At 53.7% G+C, this 16,520-nt stretch overlaps 5 protein-coding genes across 5 annotated transcripts; 4 read left to right on the top strand and 1 right to left on the bottom strand.

The window, feature by feature from the left end:
* Nucleotides 1-149: 149 nt before the first annotated feature.
* Nucleotides 150-2,080, top strand: J4E92_001249 (uncharacterized protein; the record flags this gene model as incomplete). The annotated part of the gene is made up of 5 exons (XM_051492662.1): nt 150-214; nt 265-458; nt 506-1,235; nt 1,282-1,876; nt 1,928-2,080. 5 exons carry the CDS (start codon nt 150-152, stop codon nt 2,078-2,080), a joined length of 1,737 nt encoding a protein of 578 aa, XP_051358174.1.
* A 1,827-nt stretch (nt 2,081-3,907) lies between these two features.
* On the bottom strand, nt 3,908-4,876 carry J4E92_001250 (uncharacterized protein; the record flags this gene model as incomplete). The annotated part of the gene is made up of 1 exon (XM_051492663.1): nt 3,908-4,876. The coding sequence occupies one exon, from the start codon at nt 4,874-4,876 to the stop codon at nt 3,908-3,910; it is 969 nt and encodes a 322-aa protein (XP_051358175.1).
* Nucleotides 4,877-6,724: 1,848 nt separating this feature from the next.
* On the top strand, nt 6,725-10,863 carry J4E92_001251 (uncharacterized protein; the record flags this gene model as incomplete). The annotated part of the gene is made up of 4 exons (XM_051492664.1): nt 6,725-9,986; nt 10,035-10,284; nt 10,338-10,735; nt 10,790-10,863. The coding sequence occupies 4 exons, from the start codon at nt 6,725-6,727 to the stop codon at nt 10,861-10,863; spliced, it is 3,984 nt and encodes a 1,327-aa protein (XP_051358176.1).
* Nucleotides 10,864-11,994: 1,131 nt separating this feature from the next.
* On the top strand, nt 11,995-13,380 carry J4E92_001252 (uncharacterized protein; the record flags this gene model as incomplete). Its single annotated transcript, XM_051492665.1, has 4 exons — nt 11,995-12,168; nt 12,333-13,003; nt 13,035-13,237; nt 13,352-13,380. 4 exons carry the CDS (start codon nt 11,995-11,997, stop codon nt 13,378-13,380), a joined length of 1,077 nt encoding a protein of 358 aa, XP_051358177.1.
* A 1,072-nt stretch (nt 13,381-14,452) lies between these two features.
* Nucleotides 14,453-16,393, top strand: J4E92_001253 (uncharacterized protein; the record flags this gene model as incomplete). Its single annotated transcript, XM_051492666.1, has 3 exons — nt 14,453-14,708; nt 14,759-15,282; nt 15,332-16,393. The coding sequence occupies 3 exons, from the start codon at nt 14,453-14,455 to the stop codon at nt 16,391-16,393; spliced, it is 1,842 nt and encodes a 613-aa protein (XP_051358178.1).
* Between the last annotated feature and the right edge of the window lie 127 nt (nt 16,394-16,520).

Here is a 16,520-nt window from a genome sequence, read left to right on the forward strand (position 1 = left end):
GTCTGCCGCACGGACGTTCCCGCCAGAGCTCCGCAATCGAACATTCTAGCTACCCATCAAACTATAATTCAGAGCCTGTCCCTCGCACGCGTGGTAACAAAAGATTCGCAGTCACATTACAGAATCAACCACACGCACATACCTCTACCATGGCCGACGCACTAAAAGCAGAGGGTAACAAGCTCTTCGCAGAGAAGAAGTTCGCCGAGTCCATGTAGGGTCCCCGCAAACACAGCCTAGCGACGGTTTACTAACAAATCCCAGCGAGAAGTTCTCACAGGCAATCGAACTCGACCCCCAAAATCACGTCCTCTACTCGAACCGGTCCGGCGCATATGCCTCGCTAAAGGACTGGCAAAAGGCTCTCGACGATGCAAACAAGGTTACCGAGATTAAGCCAGACTGGGCCAAGGGCTGGGGGCGCAAGGGAACGGCGCTCCACGGCGAGGGTGATTTGGGTATGTTGAACATTCCTGGGAGAGATGACGTCGCTAACACCCAATAGTGGCAGCCACAGAGGCCTTCGAGGAGGCACTCAAGCTCGACCCCAGCAATGCTCAGGCAAAACAAGGCCTCGATGCCGTCAAGCGCGCTGTCGAAGCCGAGGCGAACGACAGCGGTGTCGGACTCGGTGGCATGTTCAACGACCCCAACATGATCCAGAAGCTCGCGGCGAACCCCAAGACAGCCTCCCTCCTCGGCGATGCAGAGTTCATGGGCAAGCTCCAGCAGCTACAGAAGAACCCGAACATGGCTGGCCAGTTCATGCAGGACCCCCGCTTCCTCTCTGTCATGAGCGTGCTACTAGGCATTGACATGTCCTTCGGTCAAGGCCCAGGTGCTGGAGGAGCAGGCGATGCAGGCGCAAAGGAGGCCGAGGAGGACGTCGAGATGCCCGACGCGCGACCAGCTCCCGAGCAACCGAAGAAGGCGCCTGAGCCTGAACCAGTGCCCGAGCCAGTAGAGGAGTCTGAGGAAGACAAGGCTGCGAAGAAGGCAAAGGCCGAGGCGGACGAGCTGAAGAAGAAGGGCACCGAGTTCTACAAGAAGCGACAATTCGACGAGGCTATCGAAAACTACAACAAGGCGTGGGAGACACACAAGGACATTGCATACAAGACTAACCTTGGAGCTGCCAAGTTTGAGAAGGGTGACTACGAGGGCTGCATCCAGGCTTGTGAAGAGGCTGTCGAGTACGGTCGCGAGATCCTGGCCGACTTCAAAATCATCGCCAAGTATGTCATTCCCAATCTTACACTGGCCATTTCCTAACACATGCAGGGCCTTCGCACGTATCGGTACCGCATACGAGAAGATGGGCGATCTCGCCAACGCAGTCAAATACTACCAAAAGGCACAAACCGAACACCGCACACCCGAAGTCCTCGCAAAGCTCCGTGCAGCGGAAAAGGCCAAGGCCAAACAAGAGAAGGAGTCATACATCAACCCCGAAGAGGCTGAGAAGGCGCGTGAGCTCGGCAATGCCAAGTTCAAGGAGTCCAACTGGCCCGAGGCCGTCGAGGCATACTCTGAGATGATCAAGCGCGCACCAGACGACCCAAGAGGATACTCCAACCGCGCCGCCTGCTTCATCAAGTTGCTAGAGTTCCCATCTGCTGTGGCAGACTGCGACGAGGCGATCAAGCGTGACCCCGACTTCATCCGAGCCTACCTACGAAAAGCTCAAGCCTACTTCACCATGCGCGAGTACAACAAGTGTGTCAACGTATGCGCGGAAGCCATGGAGCACGACAAGGACGGCAAGAATGCACGTGAGATTCAGCAACAAGAAGCCAAGGCTCTGCAAGCACAGTACTCGGCGCGCGAAGGCGAGACTGAGCAACAAACCATGGAGCGTATCCAGCGGGATCCAGAGGTATATTGACCCATACACAATTCATATGAGGACTCTACTAACACACTTCAGATCGTCGGCATCCTCCAAGACCCTGTCATGCAAGCTATCCTTCAGCAGGCCAAGGACGACCCCGCGGCACTGCAAGAGCATCTCAAGAACCCCAGCATCCGCTCCAAGATTCAGAAGCTGGTGCACGCCGGTGTCATCAGGATGGGACGCTAGAAGCATTTCTCTGATGGCACCCAGGGTCTCATGCATGCTGATGCCAAAATTGACGATGAAGCATGATTTCGCGATCATTCGACACATATTTTGTATGACTATACGGGAACTTTCTCTTTTTCTCTGCATAGCGTTTAGGTAATGAAATGTCTACGATTTCTCCTGTTCACATGTTACCTTGTATGACAGATCGAGTGAGATGAATGAATATGCGTACATGTATTGCGGTAAAGAAATGTAGTTGCCTGATGCCAAAATGCACGGTATATATCTTCGTTGAGTCTCCACCTTTCCCAATGCGAATCTTCCCACGAATATGTTAAAAGAGAATGTGAAAGACACCGTACGCCCATCCTCATACTCCTTCCCAAACGATTTCAGCAGATACTCTATACCCCCCCTGAGTCCACGTTCCTCCTGTCTTCCATATACTACAACCCGCTAATAAAATCCAACAATCGCAATAACGCACCATTCTCAACTCTACACCCCTCACCCTCCCTCTGCGCGCGCCTCAACCCCTGCGCCAACCACAGCCTGATCGTATCCGGATCGAGGTTGCGAAAGTTCTGCTGCCCGATCATGACGAAGGCTTGAGCGCAGAGCGTTGTGCTTTCACTAGGGGAGGGGGGCGGTTTAGTAGAACAAGATGTGCATTCTAAGGTGTTTGTTGGAGGTGGTGAGTTTGGAGTTGGGGGATCGTTGCAGCAAGGTGGAGGACCGGTTATGGTTAGGGTTGTTGTGTTGGTTACTGTGAGGTGGGTGTCGAGGGATGGGGCCTGTGTTGACGTTGACGTTGAGATTGAAGTTGGCGATACCAACGACATGTTTGACCGTGACGACGACGACGATGGCGACGGCAGGTAGAAAGAGGATCCGCCCAAGAAGGAAAGGTCGCTCATGTCTGGGACATGCCCGTGGACATCAGGGTAGTTTGCTAGCTGCGGGTCGATGAGCTGATCTGGTTGGATGGATGTGAGTGCTAGCGAATCGGTTTGCTGGCCGGTTAAAGCGGAAACGGGTGGTCTGGGTATATCTTGAGATATAGGCGCATTTCCTTCTCCTATATATCTTTCTCCTTCTTCAACATCTTCGTTACTGGTATTCTGTCGTTGGGGTTGTTGGTGTGAGCCCGCCGCGCATCCTCCTGCTTTCAGAGCGGCGATTTCCGCTCGCGCTTCTTCAAGCAACTTTTCGGTCTCGGCGAGCTTTTGCTCAAGAGAAGCAACATGATCGCGCTGTCGAGCGCGGTGTCTCCTTTGATTCTCGCGCACGCGGTTCAACGTGTGCTCTGCTGAAACGCGTGACTTGCGGCCGTTGCCGCGAGTCGCTGTCGGTGCGGCATCGGAGGTGTTGTGGTCTGACGCCGATGAAGAAGTGGGTGATGTTATCATTGCTGTGGATGCTGAAGAGGGTTTTGCTGGGCTTAAGATTTCACGGAAGTGCTTTGAGGATTTGTGGAGGAATTGCGCACGGAGATGCTGGGCGGCTTCGAGAACGTTGAAGCGTGCCTGGGTGGAGGTGAGGCAGCGGGTGTAATAGCTTGGCGGTGACATATCGTTTTTGCGGGGATCTTGAAACACGAATGTGGTTGCTCCATGTTCGGGGTTGTCAGAACATGAGCACATGCGAAAATTGGGCTGAATGAATCACAGTAGTAACTTCCGTCAATATGAGATGCACATTTGTTGGCCGACTTTTGAAGTTTGTTTGAAATTACTTTTGACATTACTGACGTGTGTAGGCTATTCCTTGTCGCCAACCTTTCACGACTTGACATCTAACATGGGAAATAAGTATGCCCAAATTCGATAGCTGTCTATAAAATCATACTAAGCCCCGTAAGAAAAGCTTGATCCGATGATCCATCCAATCCACATCCTTCGGGTTGGCCCCGCCACCCGCAATATGTCCCCAGATGCTGGGTACAATCTCCACGGTTGCATTCTCCAGGCTCTTGGCTTCCTTCTCGCTGACATAAGGGCGGAAATACTGATCGTACTCGCACGGCATGAGCAGAACCTTTGCTTTGATGCCTTTGAGTGCCGACTCTAGATCCTCCGCCTTGGTGCACCGAGTGATGTCTCCGCGCTGCCACATACCCAGCATTACCAGAAGATCGTCACCTGTCCAACCTTCGTAACCCTGAATAGTAGCCACATCATCCCAGTCTCGCAGTTGCTGGAAGCCCATCTCTTTGTAGCATTCTTCGTCGAACCATTCGGCGCTTGTCAGCCACGCTGAATACGCCTTCCCGAATGCCCTGATACCCCTCTCGGGACTCTTTGCGCTTTCTAGCGCTGCCTTCGGTCCCTCGAGGAACTGGAAGTTGTGTCTGCTAGTTTTGGCGGAGGAACATACGATTACAGCGTGCTTGATGAAATCAGGGTGTGTTGTTACCCAATGGTAGGTGATCTGGCCGCCCATCGAAAATCCTAGCATGACATCTACCTCTTTGATACCGAGTTCTTGGGTAAGGAGAGAGTACTGAGCGCTGATGCAGTCCATGTACTCAAGGGTACTGGGAAAGTCGGGCGTGTTTGAAGGGCTAGAAGATTCGCCATTGCCGAGAAGGGCGATCAGGATGATCTTGTGATTCTTCAGAGCGGCGTTGGCATGTGTCAAGGTGGTGTCGAGACGGCCTTTGAAGCACGTGTGTACAACTGCTATCTTGCTGTTGTGCGGGTTGAGGATCTTGTAGGCCAACTTGAGTTTCGGCAGTGTGGTGCCATTGTGGAACTTGAAATCGGAAATTTCGTACGTTTGGAGAGGCTCGGAGCTGGCTTGAGACGACATTTTGTGATGCAATGGAATAGACGGCAGGAGCTATGGAGATGAGGGGAAGATGAAGTTTCGCGGGGTACTGTACTGAGGGTTCAGACTGCCGGTGCGATGACGATAGTATGGGGCTTTCTTCGTCATTGGCGCATGGCTTTGCCCCACTTGCGGCTCTGAAAGACCGCGGTTTGGTGTTCGTCGGAAGTCTAATGTGTACTTTATTCATCCATCGGCCAACACCGGCTCTCATGATACTCGGTGGAAGCATGGAAGCGGAGAGATGTGCTGATGGAAATGAAGATGGACAGTTCCTTCTTCTGTGCATCGTATGCCCTAGCAGCCAACGGATATATACTGCAGAGCCGTTCACTGCACGTCTACCGAATTTGCAAGTTTCCTGCTGGGATGTTTGGTGGTTACTGCTTATGGGTTCATCGGGTTGCGCCACCAACGGCTTATAGTCTGGTAGATGAGCGCTCATCTTAATCCTACCATGTCGGCACACCACTGCATATCGGTAAAGGCCATGTGGCCAATAGCGGACGACCAAGGCCGCTAGCGTCAGAAGTAAGCACCGGTTGTTCGTGTTGCATCGCGAGACGCGCACAGGGAAAATTACTTGAAGCGCTGCCAAAGGCACAATCCTTTCGCCGCGAAAAGCTTGTGGCCGTGTTGTGTTGTTCGTTCGTGAAAGCGGAACGTCAAGGCCTTCGTTCCGAGTATATTTAGACGTCGGCCAGGTGGCACAGCCGAGGCTTGATGTACGCTAAGGAACCGCTACCCCTGTCGCGCCTTATCAACTCCATTGTTGTTTCGGGCATAGCCCATCCTGTGGTCTTCCCCTTTGGGAGACTCTCAATAGCCTTGCAAGCGAGGTATCGTTGAGCAGTCGGAGTCTGTTGTTGTTGTCGCCATGTTTCTCAGGGGGTTGTCGAGGTGCGCACATGAAGAGGAGAGTGAAACACATGCCACGCACGTCATGACGATCTTGACAAGCTGGGGCCAGGATCTACGTACATAGAGTAAGACGTTGGGCATAGAAGACCGGGCAGTGCTGGTGGTGAGATGACAATGGAAACCACATGGAGAAGTCATTGTCGATGCGCCGGATACAACAAGGTCAATGTTTGAGCCGCACACAGACTGCAGGCGCTGCCGCCAAGGGAATTATATACGACCGCATGTGGTAACTGGGTGAATGTAGGACCGAGTGCGCGGCGCACAGACGGGATCTGGTGGGCTGAATGTGGGGTGTGTCGACGTTGGCGCTGCGAACACGAGACATCTGCAGACGGCCGTTTCCAAGCATAGCCGTAGCCGGCAAGCGACGCAGAATCGCAATTTCGCTGTACGGCTTTACGCAAATCTTGCTCGTGTAGAGAAAGCCCGAGGCAGCAGACGCAAAAGGAGTTTAGGATACCGCTGCAGGCATGCAACGATAAGCGGGCGGCGCGCAATTAGCTTCGACCCTGGGCAATTTAGCTGATAAACTACTCCGCAACTACAGCGGCGGTTCCACGACGTTGTTGGGTCCTGGCGTGGTCCGCATTTCGTGGCTTTCCTCCCATCTGCCTTTCTCTTCACCTGTATATACCTGACGGCGGCATTGGTTCTTCGCACCAGGCAGTTTCATGTGGCCGGACCCTGTTAGAGAAGTGACAGACTCTCGGAACACGTTGGCCAGCCCGTCGCCGCCGCCAATAATCAATTGAGCCCCAGGGACGGCAAACACGACACACGCAGCCTCGACGCCAGGCACGCGATCACCCCGACGCGCCTCACCCGCCATTCACGGCGTACATTTCCACCACCCACGACCCCTCCCACCACCAGCGATAGCACCAGTTTTGGTCTGCGGGCAGCACCATGGTGGACGCACAGGATGCCGGGAGTAAGCTCTTCTCCAAGAGCCGCTGGAAGACCAAGATCTTCGAAAAGACCAACGAACTCGCCGCCGCCACACAGCCCAAGACGAAGCCGCCCTCGGACGACCACGACATCAACGACTTCCTCAAGCCCTCGACCGACCGCGCCGCCCAGCAGCAAAAGGACGCCGCTGCCGCCGCCTCAGCCTTCCTCCGACCCCGCATAGACGTTGCGAGCGCCCAGCGATGGCCCGGCGCACAGACGATCCTGAACAGCGCAGCTGCTGCCGGAAAGAGCCCAGGGCCCGGCGGCCTGAAGACAGGCACGCGCAAGAAGGGCTTCACCGTGAGCTTCGTGCGCACAGTCCCCGAAGTCATAGGCCATGGCGGGGACGAGTGCGAGGACCCCGTTGTGGAAGTCGCGAAGAACAAAAAGGCAGCGACGATCCCGGAACCGGAGAAGGTGCAATCTCAGACGCCGCAGGACGATGCAAATCTGGGAGCGCGCAGCAATGGCATAGGCAGGACCCCCTCGCAGACCGAGTACAGGACGAACCTCACGAGAACGCGGACGAACCCCGGCGAGCTGTCCCCACCACTCGGCCAGAAGATGCAGATGGGTCAGATCAACACCCACGCTACGCAACTGCCACCCACACCGCCGCGCTACATGGGATCTATGGGCTTGGGAGACCGACCAAAGGGCCTCACCAGGGCGCCTACTGGCTTTGACGGAATACCAGAGCCTATATCTATCCCTCCCGGAAGGCGACCCAGCACCAGCGAGGACTCTGTGTATTCACAGGATTCGGACAATCTCTCACCTGTCATGTCGAGGAATATGTCAGTACGCGAACCCACTATCCAAGAAGAGGACGACTTCCAGCCAAAGCCACTTAAACGCACGCAGACTGGCTTCAGTACTCTGGGTGACGACGATCTGCCCTCGCCGGTGCATGCGATACCTGCGGTGCCCAAGATGCCAGAAAGACACTTGGCTGAGCAGGACGACGACGGGCCGAGTTCGTTCGCTGCGAGGGTGAAACAAAAGATGCGATCGGAAGAGGGCAGAACACTGCATGAGGCATCGCAACGGGCAGCCTCGGGTCAAAGACGGGACTCCGAGACGAGCTCACAGCAGTCCCTCGTGGGCACACCTCCCTCCTCATATGCCACACCGGCCGCAGCCAGAACACCTCTAGAGACACCACAGTCTGATTCCAGGGGATCTCCTCGGATGAGACTGGACACTGAGGACCCTGAACGATCGAGAGCCCGTGGGCCCTCCCCAGGACGGCCGGGAGCGCAATCACCACCATCCGCGTCTAGATCGCAATATGTCGCATTTTCCCCTTCACAGACACGCGCCTCTCCTGCTGCACGGTCGGATCCTTTTATCAATACAAACGTACAACGGATTCCGTCGATCAAAGAGAACGCTCTTTTTGGGGCCCTTGACGACAGCCCAAACCTCCCAACTCCACCCCAACTTCCCCCGAGTACATCTTATTTCTCGTCTGCTCAACCTCAGCTGCAACCTTCTTCACTTCCCCAGCCTCTAGCAATCTCAGGACCTCCCAGCCAGTTGCCGTCTCGAAATGCATCTGGTGCCAGTACCAGCGCCAAACCCGCTGCTCCTCTCGCTCGTTCGGATACGAGATCTGCGAACGATTCTGCATACCGGGACTTTGCCGAGCGCATCACGCATATGAGAGGCATCTTCCAGCTGACAGCTCAGCTCGGGGGCAACCTCAACAATCACTCGCCGATGCAATGGCTCAGAGTCGCTACTTGGTGGTTCTTGAAAGGACGCACTGGAATGGAGAACCTGATCAGGAGTCAACCCAAGTCTGCCGAACCCATACAAGAACGACTGGCTCAACCGCATGTCGACCTAGCCAAAGTGTGGTGGATCATTTCTGAAGTCCTTCCGAACCATCCCAGCTTACAGGGTTATGGCAACGCGTCCCCTGATGCGCAAGTCGACATGGCAAGACAAGCCGGAGACCCTGCGAGTGCGGAGGTGTTTGATATACAGAATGCGATTACCCACTACCTGAAATTGCTTGTGGGGTCGATGAAGAAGCATCAAAGCATGCCTCCAACGCAAGCTCTTATCCAGGGACAAGATCAGAAGATATGGGAGGAGTATCCGACATTCCCCGCAGATGCAGCGAGCGTACTAACCTCCGGACTCCCCGCTCCTAGCGGCAGTCAGTTCAGTCTATCTCAGTACATACCCCTCTCCGACACCAAGACCGACTTTTGCTACTTCCGCATGTTCGTAAAAGCCTCTGTATCAACCGATGACCCCGCCACCGATCGCGTTCCGATGGACGCTGTTGTATCCGTCATGCGGTCTAAGGAGGAGTATCAGGTCAAGTTGGCCATCTGCAGCCAAAACAGCCTTATCAACCTTCTGGTGGGCTCCGGATCAGTACTTGGCTGGAAAGACGTCAACTGGAAGCAACAGGTTTCGCAACTCACAGTTCAGTTGAAGCACGGATTTGTCCTGACTCTTGCGCTGCACGAGAGTGACTTCCGTAGTCTCTGGTCTATCGTCAATCACACGAACCGAGTCGAGTCAGATCTACGAGAACGGAGAGACGAGCGCTTTGCTTGCAAATTGTACCTCCAGGAGGCGAGCTACCGGGATCCTGCAAATCCAGCAGCATGGCCAGGCGATCGAATTCAAGGCTGCAAGCTGATGGTGTTCCAAAGGATCGAACGAAGTAGTGAAGGTACAGGAAAGCGGAAATTACATCGAGGCTACCGTATGGTTCTGGTCACGCCGCAGCAAACCAAGCAAGTCAGCTTGATCAACCACGAGCTCGGAACAAAGCAGGAGCCCATGAACTTCGAATACGTCACCGAAGCCAACCAAGCTCCGGCGTTGAGACTGCGATTCCGTGAAGAGAGTGCGGATAAAAAGCTGAGAACATGTGCAGCTCACCTCGTCTTCCAGAGTGGCAGGGATCGAAACGACCTCTTTGGCACATTCACGTCCATGAATGTTGCAGAAGGCGAGACTACCTTCGCTCAAGTCGCACTGAAAGCATTCCACATTGAGAGTGCGGACCAGTCAGAGGGCTTTACTTCGCAGGGTAGTCGCGTGCTGGAAAAGCTGCAGTGGGTGGAAGCCAAGGTTATGAACCTGGATCCAGAAGCTGCAGGATTAGAATCAGCACCCACTGTCAAGAGTGAGAGTTTGAGGATTATGTGTCGACACACAGCCGGTATCATCTCTGACCGCATGAACTTGGGTAAGTTAAGTCTTGTCGGATGAATAATGCGATACTAACGACTTCCAGGATCCGGTGAACTTCTAGTCCGCCTCCCAGTCGACGGAGCCGCCGAACTCACACTCCTCCGCGAAGCTCAACAAGACATGGCTGTAGCTGTCGACAGCAGTCGAACTGACCCCGCCGTCCCCGACGAACTAGCCAAGCTTCTGAAGACACTCACAAGCGCATCGACAATCCGACGACTCACCTTCAACTCTTTCAACGACCTCCACACCTTCCAGTTGGCTGTTACCGGCTTCCACGTGAAATTCGACGGGTATGTCTACCTCCATCACTGTTCCTTCTGGCACCTAGCTAACACTATCCCAGTCTCGCAAACTCCTTCTCCATCTCCCGTCGCCGCATGGTCGTCCCTATCTACAAACAATGGACCGCCACACGCATCCGACTCCAAATCGTCGAGCAAGATAACATCATCCAACTCCTCGCTTTCTTCGAAGACTTCTCCCACGCCGACGCCATGAACTTCCAGCTCCGCCTTACCGATACGTTCCAAAAGACTGACAAGAACGGTCAGTTCGGACTCAAGCTTGTCGATGCTAAATTCGCTCTTCCGGTCGATGAACGCAGGGGCGAGGGCAAAATCCAAAAGGCGGAGGGCAGACTTACCGGTTGGTCTGGTACGAAGAGACGATTTGTTTGTCTAGATGAGATTGAGTATCCGGGCGAGCATGATGATATTCTCATCATGTTTGATTCTGCTGAGAGTAAGTCATACCCACAACATTGCATAAGAGGGACAATGCTAATATGAATAACAGCACGCGATACCTTCGCTGAAGCCTTACCCGCTGCGACCATGGAGCGCAAGTTCACTGTTCGAAGGAAGATATAGAGCTTCACTTCCCTTCCCGGCTTGCTGGACTTGGAAGACTAGCTGGCTTGCATAACCACCACCACACATCAAATACCGCAGATGTACATTCTCCTTTGTTACCACCAAGCGCGAGGCTTGCTTCTCGATTTCCTTCCTCTTCTCTCTTCTACTCCACACCCTTCCGGACAAAGAAGACAGGCGCTTCTCCTTCTCTTACCCTTTTGTGTTTTGGCGTTTCGGAGCAAAATGTGACACGAGATATCACTACTGGCATGTAGGGAATTAGGGGTGTTGGTTTGTTAGGACTTTCCAAGCATTGTTGGCATATCCATGTTTTGTTAGCGATTAGGTTCGATATATACCAGAGTGTGTTCGCTGTCAAATACAGAGAGAGATCTGAATGAAAGCAGAGTTATTCGACTTACTCCATCTGCCACTGCCACTTCCAATGAAGCCTGTTTAGACTGTTCACATGACGGAGGAACACGAATTGGGTAACATCGACGCTATGACAGCTGCTTCTTTTGTGAGGTAACAATAGGAAGGTATCTTTTCGTACGAGTATAACAGAGACGGCGAGTTGTCCTTCAGTTGCCCCTCCGCATCATCACAGTACTAATCTCAAGAGAGATACAAACTTGATTGCTGCTATCACAGTGCCTCGTCGTACACAGACTATTTTCTGAAAACGCAATCCAAACTCAGTTGCATCCTCCTCTCACTGCGAACATCGTGAAAGGTGAAGGACCAACTCCTCAAATTCTCCTTCACCTGATCGGGGATAAAAACCACCGCGTCGGGTAGTATACAACTGCGTTTGCTCGGACTTAACGTGGCGCCGACGCAAGCAATCGCGTGCTCGTCAAGTGAGCAAAAAGCCGCGGGTAACTGCGGGAATGACGTCGGAAGAACAAAGTGAAGGAGGGAGTGAGCAAGATAAACAGATAAACAATGCGGGTACCTGCCGGGCCCTTCACTTGCCAGTGTGTATATAATCTATCGACACTGTCAGGAGTACACTCCTCTCTTCCTCTCCATACACGACACCTACGCGACTTGACTGCAATCGAGTATACCCTACCTTCATACAATTCGACTTGATACTTGACTCGATCTTCTTTCTACGTCCAACTCCACCTTCTTGTCACCATGACGGGCCGAACACCTCCTGCCGTCTTCAACTCCTCCCCTGCGCCAATCGACCAAGACTGGGTCGACTCTGAACTGATTCCCTTCCTTCAGCGGGTCTACCCAGAGGAGCGCAGGACTACAATGGACTGGAACCGCCAGGTCGTTTTCGGAAGGTCGAACCTGCATCTTCTCGTAAGTAACCCGGACGCTAACTTACTCCCCATCAGTCAGCCCAGGAGCACACATTGTATCCCCACCAAGCCACACCACGGCGGGGAAATACGTGAAGTGCACCTGGGACACCCAACAGCCACCCCGCCGTCTCTTAAATACAGGCACTGACGCATACATCCTAGGAACACTACGAAGACTTCCCATTCACAATTGAACGTCTCCGCCTCTGCCTCCTCAACTCTGAACTTTTGACAGCGGCGGAAATGTCGAAGTTCATTCCCGTCACCGATCAAGGCAGCCAGTACTGTCTCCGTATCTTCGTCCGCCACGCAATTGTACACGGGCCGTACATGCTCTTCTCCTTGGGAGACAACCCGAGTCCGGAGTTCCCTCGAGCAGGACATACTAGTACTAGGCCGTCCACCGCATCTCCAGCTGAAGCTGCCCCAGCGCGCGCGACTTCTGTCGCGGTGCTTGAAGCTAGGAATGCGACGTTGGAGAGGGAACTGGCCAACCTCAATATGAGGGTTCATCAGGCTGAGCGTGGTCGTGGGGGCGGTCGCGGAAACGGTCGTGGAAGAGGTCGGCCTTCGCAGACTCGTGGTGGTTCGGATCGTGGTGGCCGTTTCAACCAAGGACCCGATGTGCCTCCAAACATGCAACAGACGCCATCTCAGTTCCCTTCAATTCCACCTTCGGGAATGTATGGCTACCCAGCTTATCAGTACGGATATGGTGGTCCTTACGTGGCTGCGCCGCCTATGGGCGGCTATCCTATGCAGCCTTACCAACAGCAGCCATTCACCAACCCCGGACAGCAGTATGATGGTGGCTGGACTGGTAGTCAAATGATGTATAGCGCCCACCAAGACTACTCTTCGCAGACTGGAGCAAGCAGCGGTTTCGCGATGCCGTCACAGCAAGGTGGCAACCCGTATCATCAAGGACAGCCGGCTCAGCGTGGTCGTGGTTCTTCAGGAAGTCAACAAGGACAACAATCATCTCATCAAGGTCTTCCAGCACGTCCTCAGCAACCATCTTCAGGATCAGGTGCGAGCACTCATGTGCCTCGCCCTGACGCGGAAGAGTTCTATCCAGGTTCGGATACCCACCAGATCAATTCTACAACGCCCATGTCACTGACCACCAGCAGGATCCAGAGATGGCTACAACTGATTCGGGACGGCTGATTGGAAGTAAGACGAGTTTTTCCGGCAAGTGGGCAAGTGAGATTTCGGTGAGACCGAGAAGAGAAGAGATAAGGGCAAAAGTTTTGGAAAGATGGTGTTCGGCAGCTGAGAGTAATTCGCCTCAGTGGATGTCACCACCTCCATCCTCTCGGGAGCAGATACCCCTAGATGTCAAATCAAAAGAAGTTCGTTGGTGCGGTGATCACTCCGCCACGCCTTCCGCCAGTTTTCCGCTAGCAGGTCCGTGCTTCATTGATAGCGTGAGGTTTATCTGAACACCAATAATACCCGCCGCTTCAACACCAACCTCTCCAACTTTCCAACGCCCCGTCGCAACCACGCCCCATCAGCCATCATCTCGCGCGTGATCCATTGCAGAAGGAGGTAACCGTGATGAAACGCTTATACTGATAACCCTACGTCCAAGGCCTTGGCTACCATCCGGGCGGAGATCCTAGATCCATTCAGGCGCGTCGCAATCGTGACTAGGGCCAGAAGGGGAGGTGACAAGACCAAGAGATGGAGCCTGGCTTGGCGCGTCCTGCGCGCCCGCATGGGAAGCTTCCCTGAGCGTTATCTTTTCCTGCTTAGCCCAGCTTGGCACGTCTTTTTCGAACGTTCCGCCGCGCCCATGGAGCAAGGCTGGTTGCTCGTATTGGCGCCCGGGTTCTTTGCTCATTCCTATCTTATCCTGATCCTGGGGCTACCACGGCCTTGGATGCCTCTAACCAACGCGCTTAACTGCGGCAGTATGCCTGAAGGTCTGGTTTGTATGATCCTCCGACCGGACTAGGCGCCGTTCCATGGTCTTGGATGGCTGTTATGTGCATGTTGCTGTGATAATGCGGGAACCGAGCGAACGAAATGCCATGGCGAGAGTGGACACGCTCGATAGTCGCGTGCGACCCTTGTGCAACTCTTGTCCAGAGCTTCGGTCTTGGAGTTTGCTTGGGTGTATATGAAGAGGGGCATGGTACACCTGTCTGGACCGCAGGCACTCAAGTTCATCGCCCGTTGCGTCTACTTGATTCCACCGCCCGCGCATTCAATTTCGCGGTCGTACCTTGTTACCTTTGTTCTACCTGAGCTTAGTTCAAGTTCTCTCCAGCACAATGGCGGCCAACACCAACGTCAAGGCGTCTCTTGAGATCACCAAGGGCGCCACTGCTATGGACCCTATCCCGCTCGACACGAGCTCCACTGGTTCCTTTGACGAGAACACCAACCTCTTGGGTCCATTCCCTACTGAAGAGGAATGGGCGACTCTTCCCAGGGTTGCTGGTCGCATCCCGTGGCAAGCATGGACTGTGGCTGCTGTTGAGTTCGTTGAGCGCTTCAGTTACTACGGTACCAGCGCTGTCTTCGTCAGTAAGTTGATTGATAGCTCGTATATCTGGACATACACTGACTTTTACCAGACTTCATCCAAAAGCCATTGCCTCCTGGTTCCACAACTGGTGCTGGTTTCTTGAAGAAGGGCGTCAGTTCCGGTGCTCTGGACATGGGCCAACGTGCCTCCACCGGTCTCACCATGTTTAACCAGTTCTGGTCTTACATCACGCCTCTCGGTGGTGCCTGGCTCGCTGACGAGTACTGGGGACGTTACAAAACCATCCAGTACTCTAACCTTATCGCTCTTATCGGCCACATTATTCTGATTATGTCTGCTATCCCCGCAGTCATCGTCAAGCCTAATGTCGCCATCGGTGTCTTCGCTGTCGGTCTCGTCGTTATGGGTTTCGGAACTGGTGGTTTCAAGAGTAACATCTCTCCACTCATCGCCGAACAGTACAAGGACCAGAAGGCCTACGTCCGTGTTAGGAAGAATGGACAGAAGGAGATTGTCGACCCCGCTACTACCACTGCGCGTATCTACATCTACTTTTACTTCTTGATCAACTGCGGATCTATCTGCGGTTCCATCGCCATGGTTTACTCAGAGGTATGTGCCGAATCAGACTGCATTGTGTGACCTCACTAACGCCATCCAGCATTTCGTCGGTTTCTGGCTCTCTTACACGCTACCCACTATCTGCTACCTCCTCTGCCCCATCATTCTCATCACGATGAAGAAGCACTACAAGCTCTCGCCACCCACTGGATCCGTCATGGGCAAGGCTTTCAAGCTCATCGGTCTCGGTATCAAGCAGTCGCCCCGCAAGAACACATTCAAGGACGATGGTTTCTGGGACAGGATCAAGCCTACTGCCCTCCGTGCCAGCGGCCAGGCTGTCCCTGACTGGATGACCTTTGACGATGCCTGGGTTGATGAAGTCAAGCGCGGTATCCTCGCTTGCAAAGTCTTCTTGTGGTACCCTCTCTACTGGCTCGCGTACAACCAGATGACCAACAACCTCGTCTCCCAAGCCAACACCATGAACCTCGGAAAGACACCCAACGACATTGTCTCGAAGCTGAACCCCATCTTCATCGTCATCCTTATCCCGATCATGGATTTCTTCGTCTATCCCGCTCTCCGCAAGGCTGGTGTCAACCTCTCGCCCATCAAGAAGATCACTGCTGGTTTCGCTCTCTCCTCGTTCGCCATGGTTTCAGCCTGCGTCATCCAATACTACATCTACAAGATGTCACCCTGCGGCAGCAACATCAACGCTCTCAGCAAGGAACGCAAAGACTGCAACGCCGACATCTCCGTCTGGGTCCAAGCCTTCCCCTACGGTCTGATCGGTATGTCCGAGATTCTCGCTTCCATCACCAAGCTCGAGTACGCGTACACCAAGGCACCCAACAACATGAAGTCCACCATCCAGGCCGTTGCCCTCTCCACCTCCGCTGTCTCCGCCGCTCTCGGCCAGGCCTTTGTCAGTCTGTCTGAGGACCCTCTTCTCGTATGGAACTATGGTTCCGTTGCTGTTGTTGCCATGTTCGGTGGTATTGGTTTCTACCTTACTTTCCGCAAGGCAGATGCTCAGGAAGATGCTATGAACAACATGAAGGAGAGCAAGTACGTGGGCGGCCGTGAGATTGGCGATGCTGAGAATGTTGAGACTCTTAGTGTTAGGGATGAGAAGAACGAGAAGAGTGGGTTGTAGATATCAAAAGTATGGTAATGGTCATATGATAGTAATGATATGAATGATGTTCCAATGGTTATGTTCTAATCTGCCATGTCTATCCGTACAGTTGTTCCATTCAACCCATGAAGTCATCCCACTCTAT

Source organism: Alternaria infectoria (assembly GCF_024043175.1).
Source record: "Alternaria infectoria strain BMP 0036 chromosome Unknown scaffold_1, whole genome shotgun sequence".
NCBI lineage: Eukaryota > Fungi > Ascomycota > Dothideomycetes > Pleosporales > Pleosporaceae > Alternaria > Alternaria infectoria.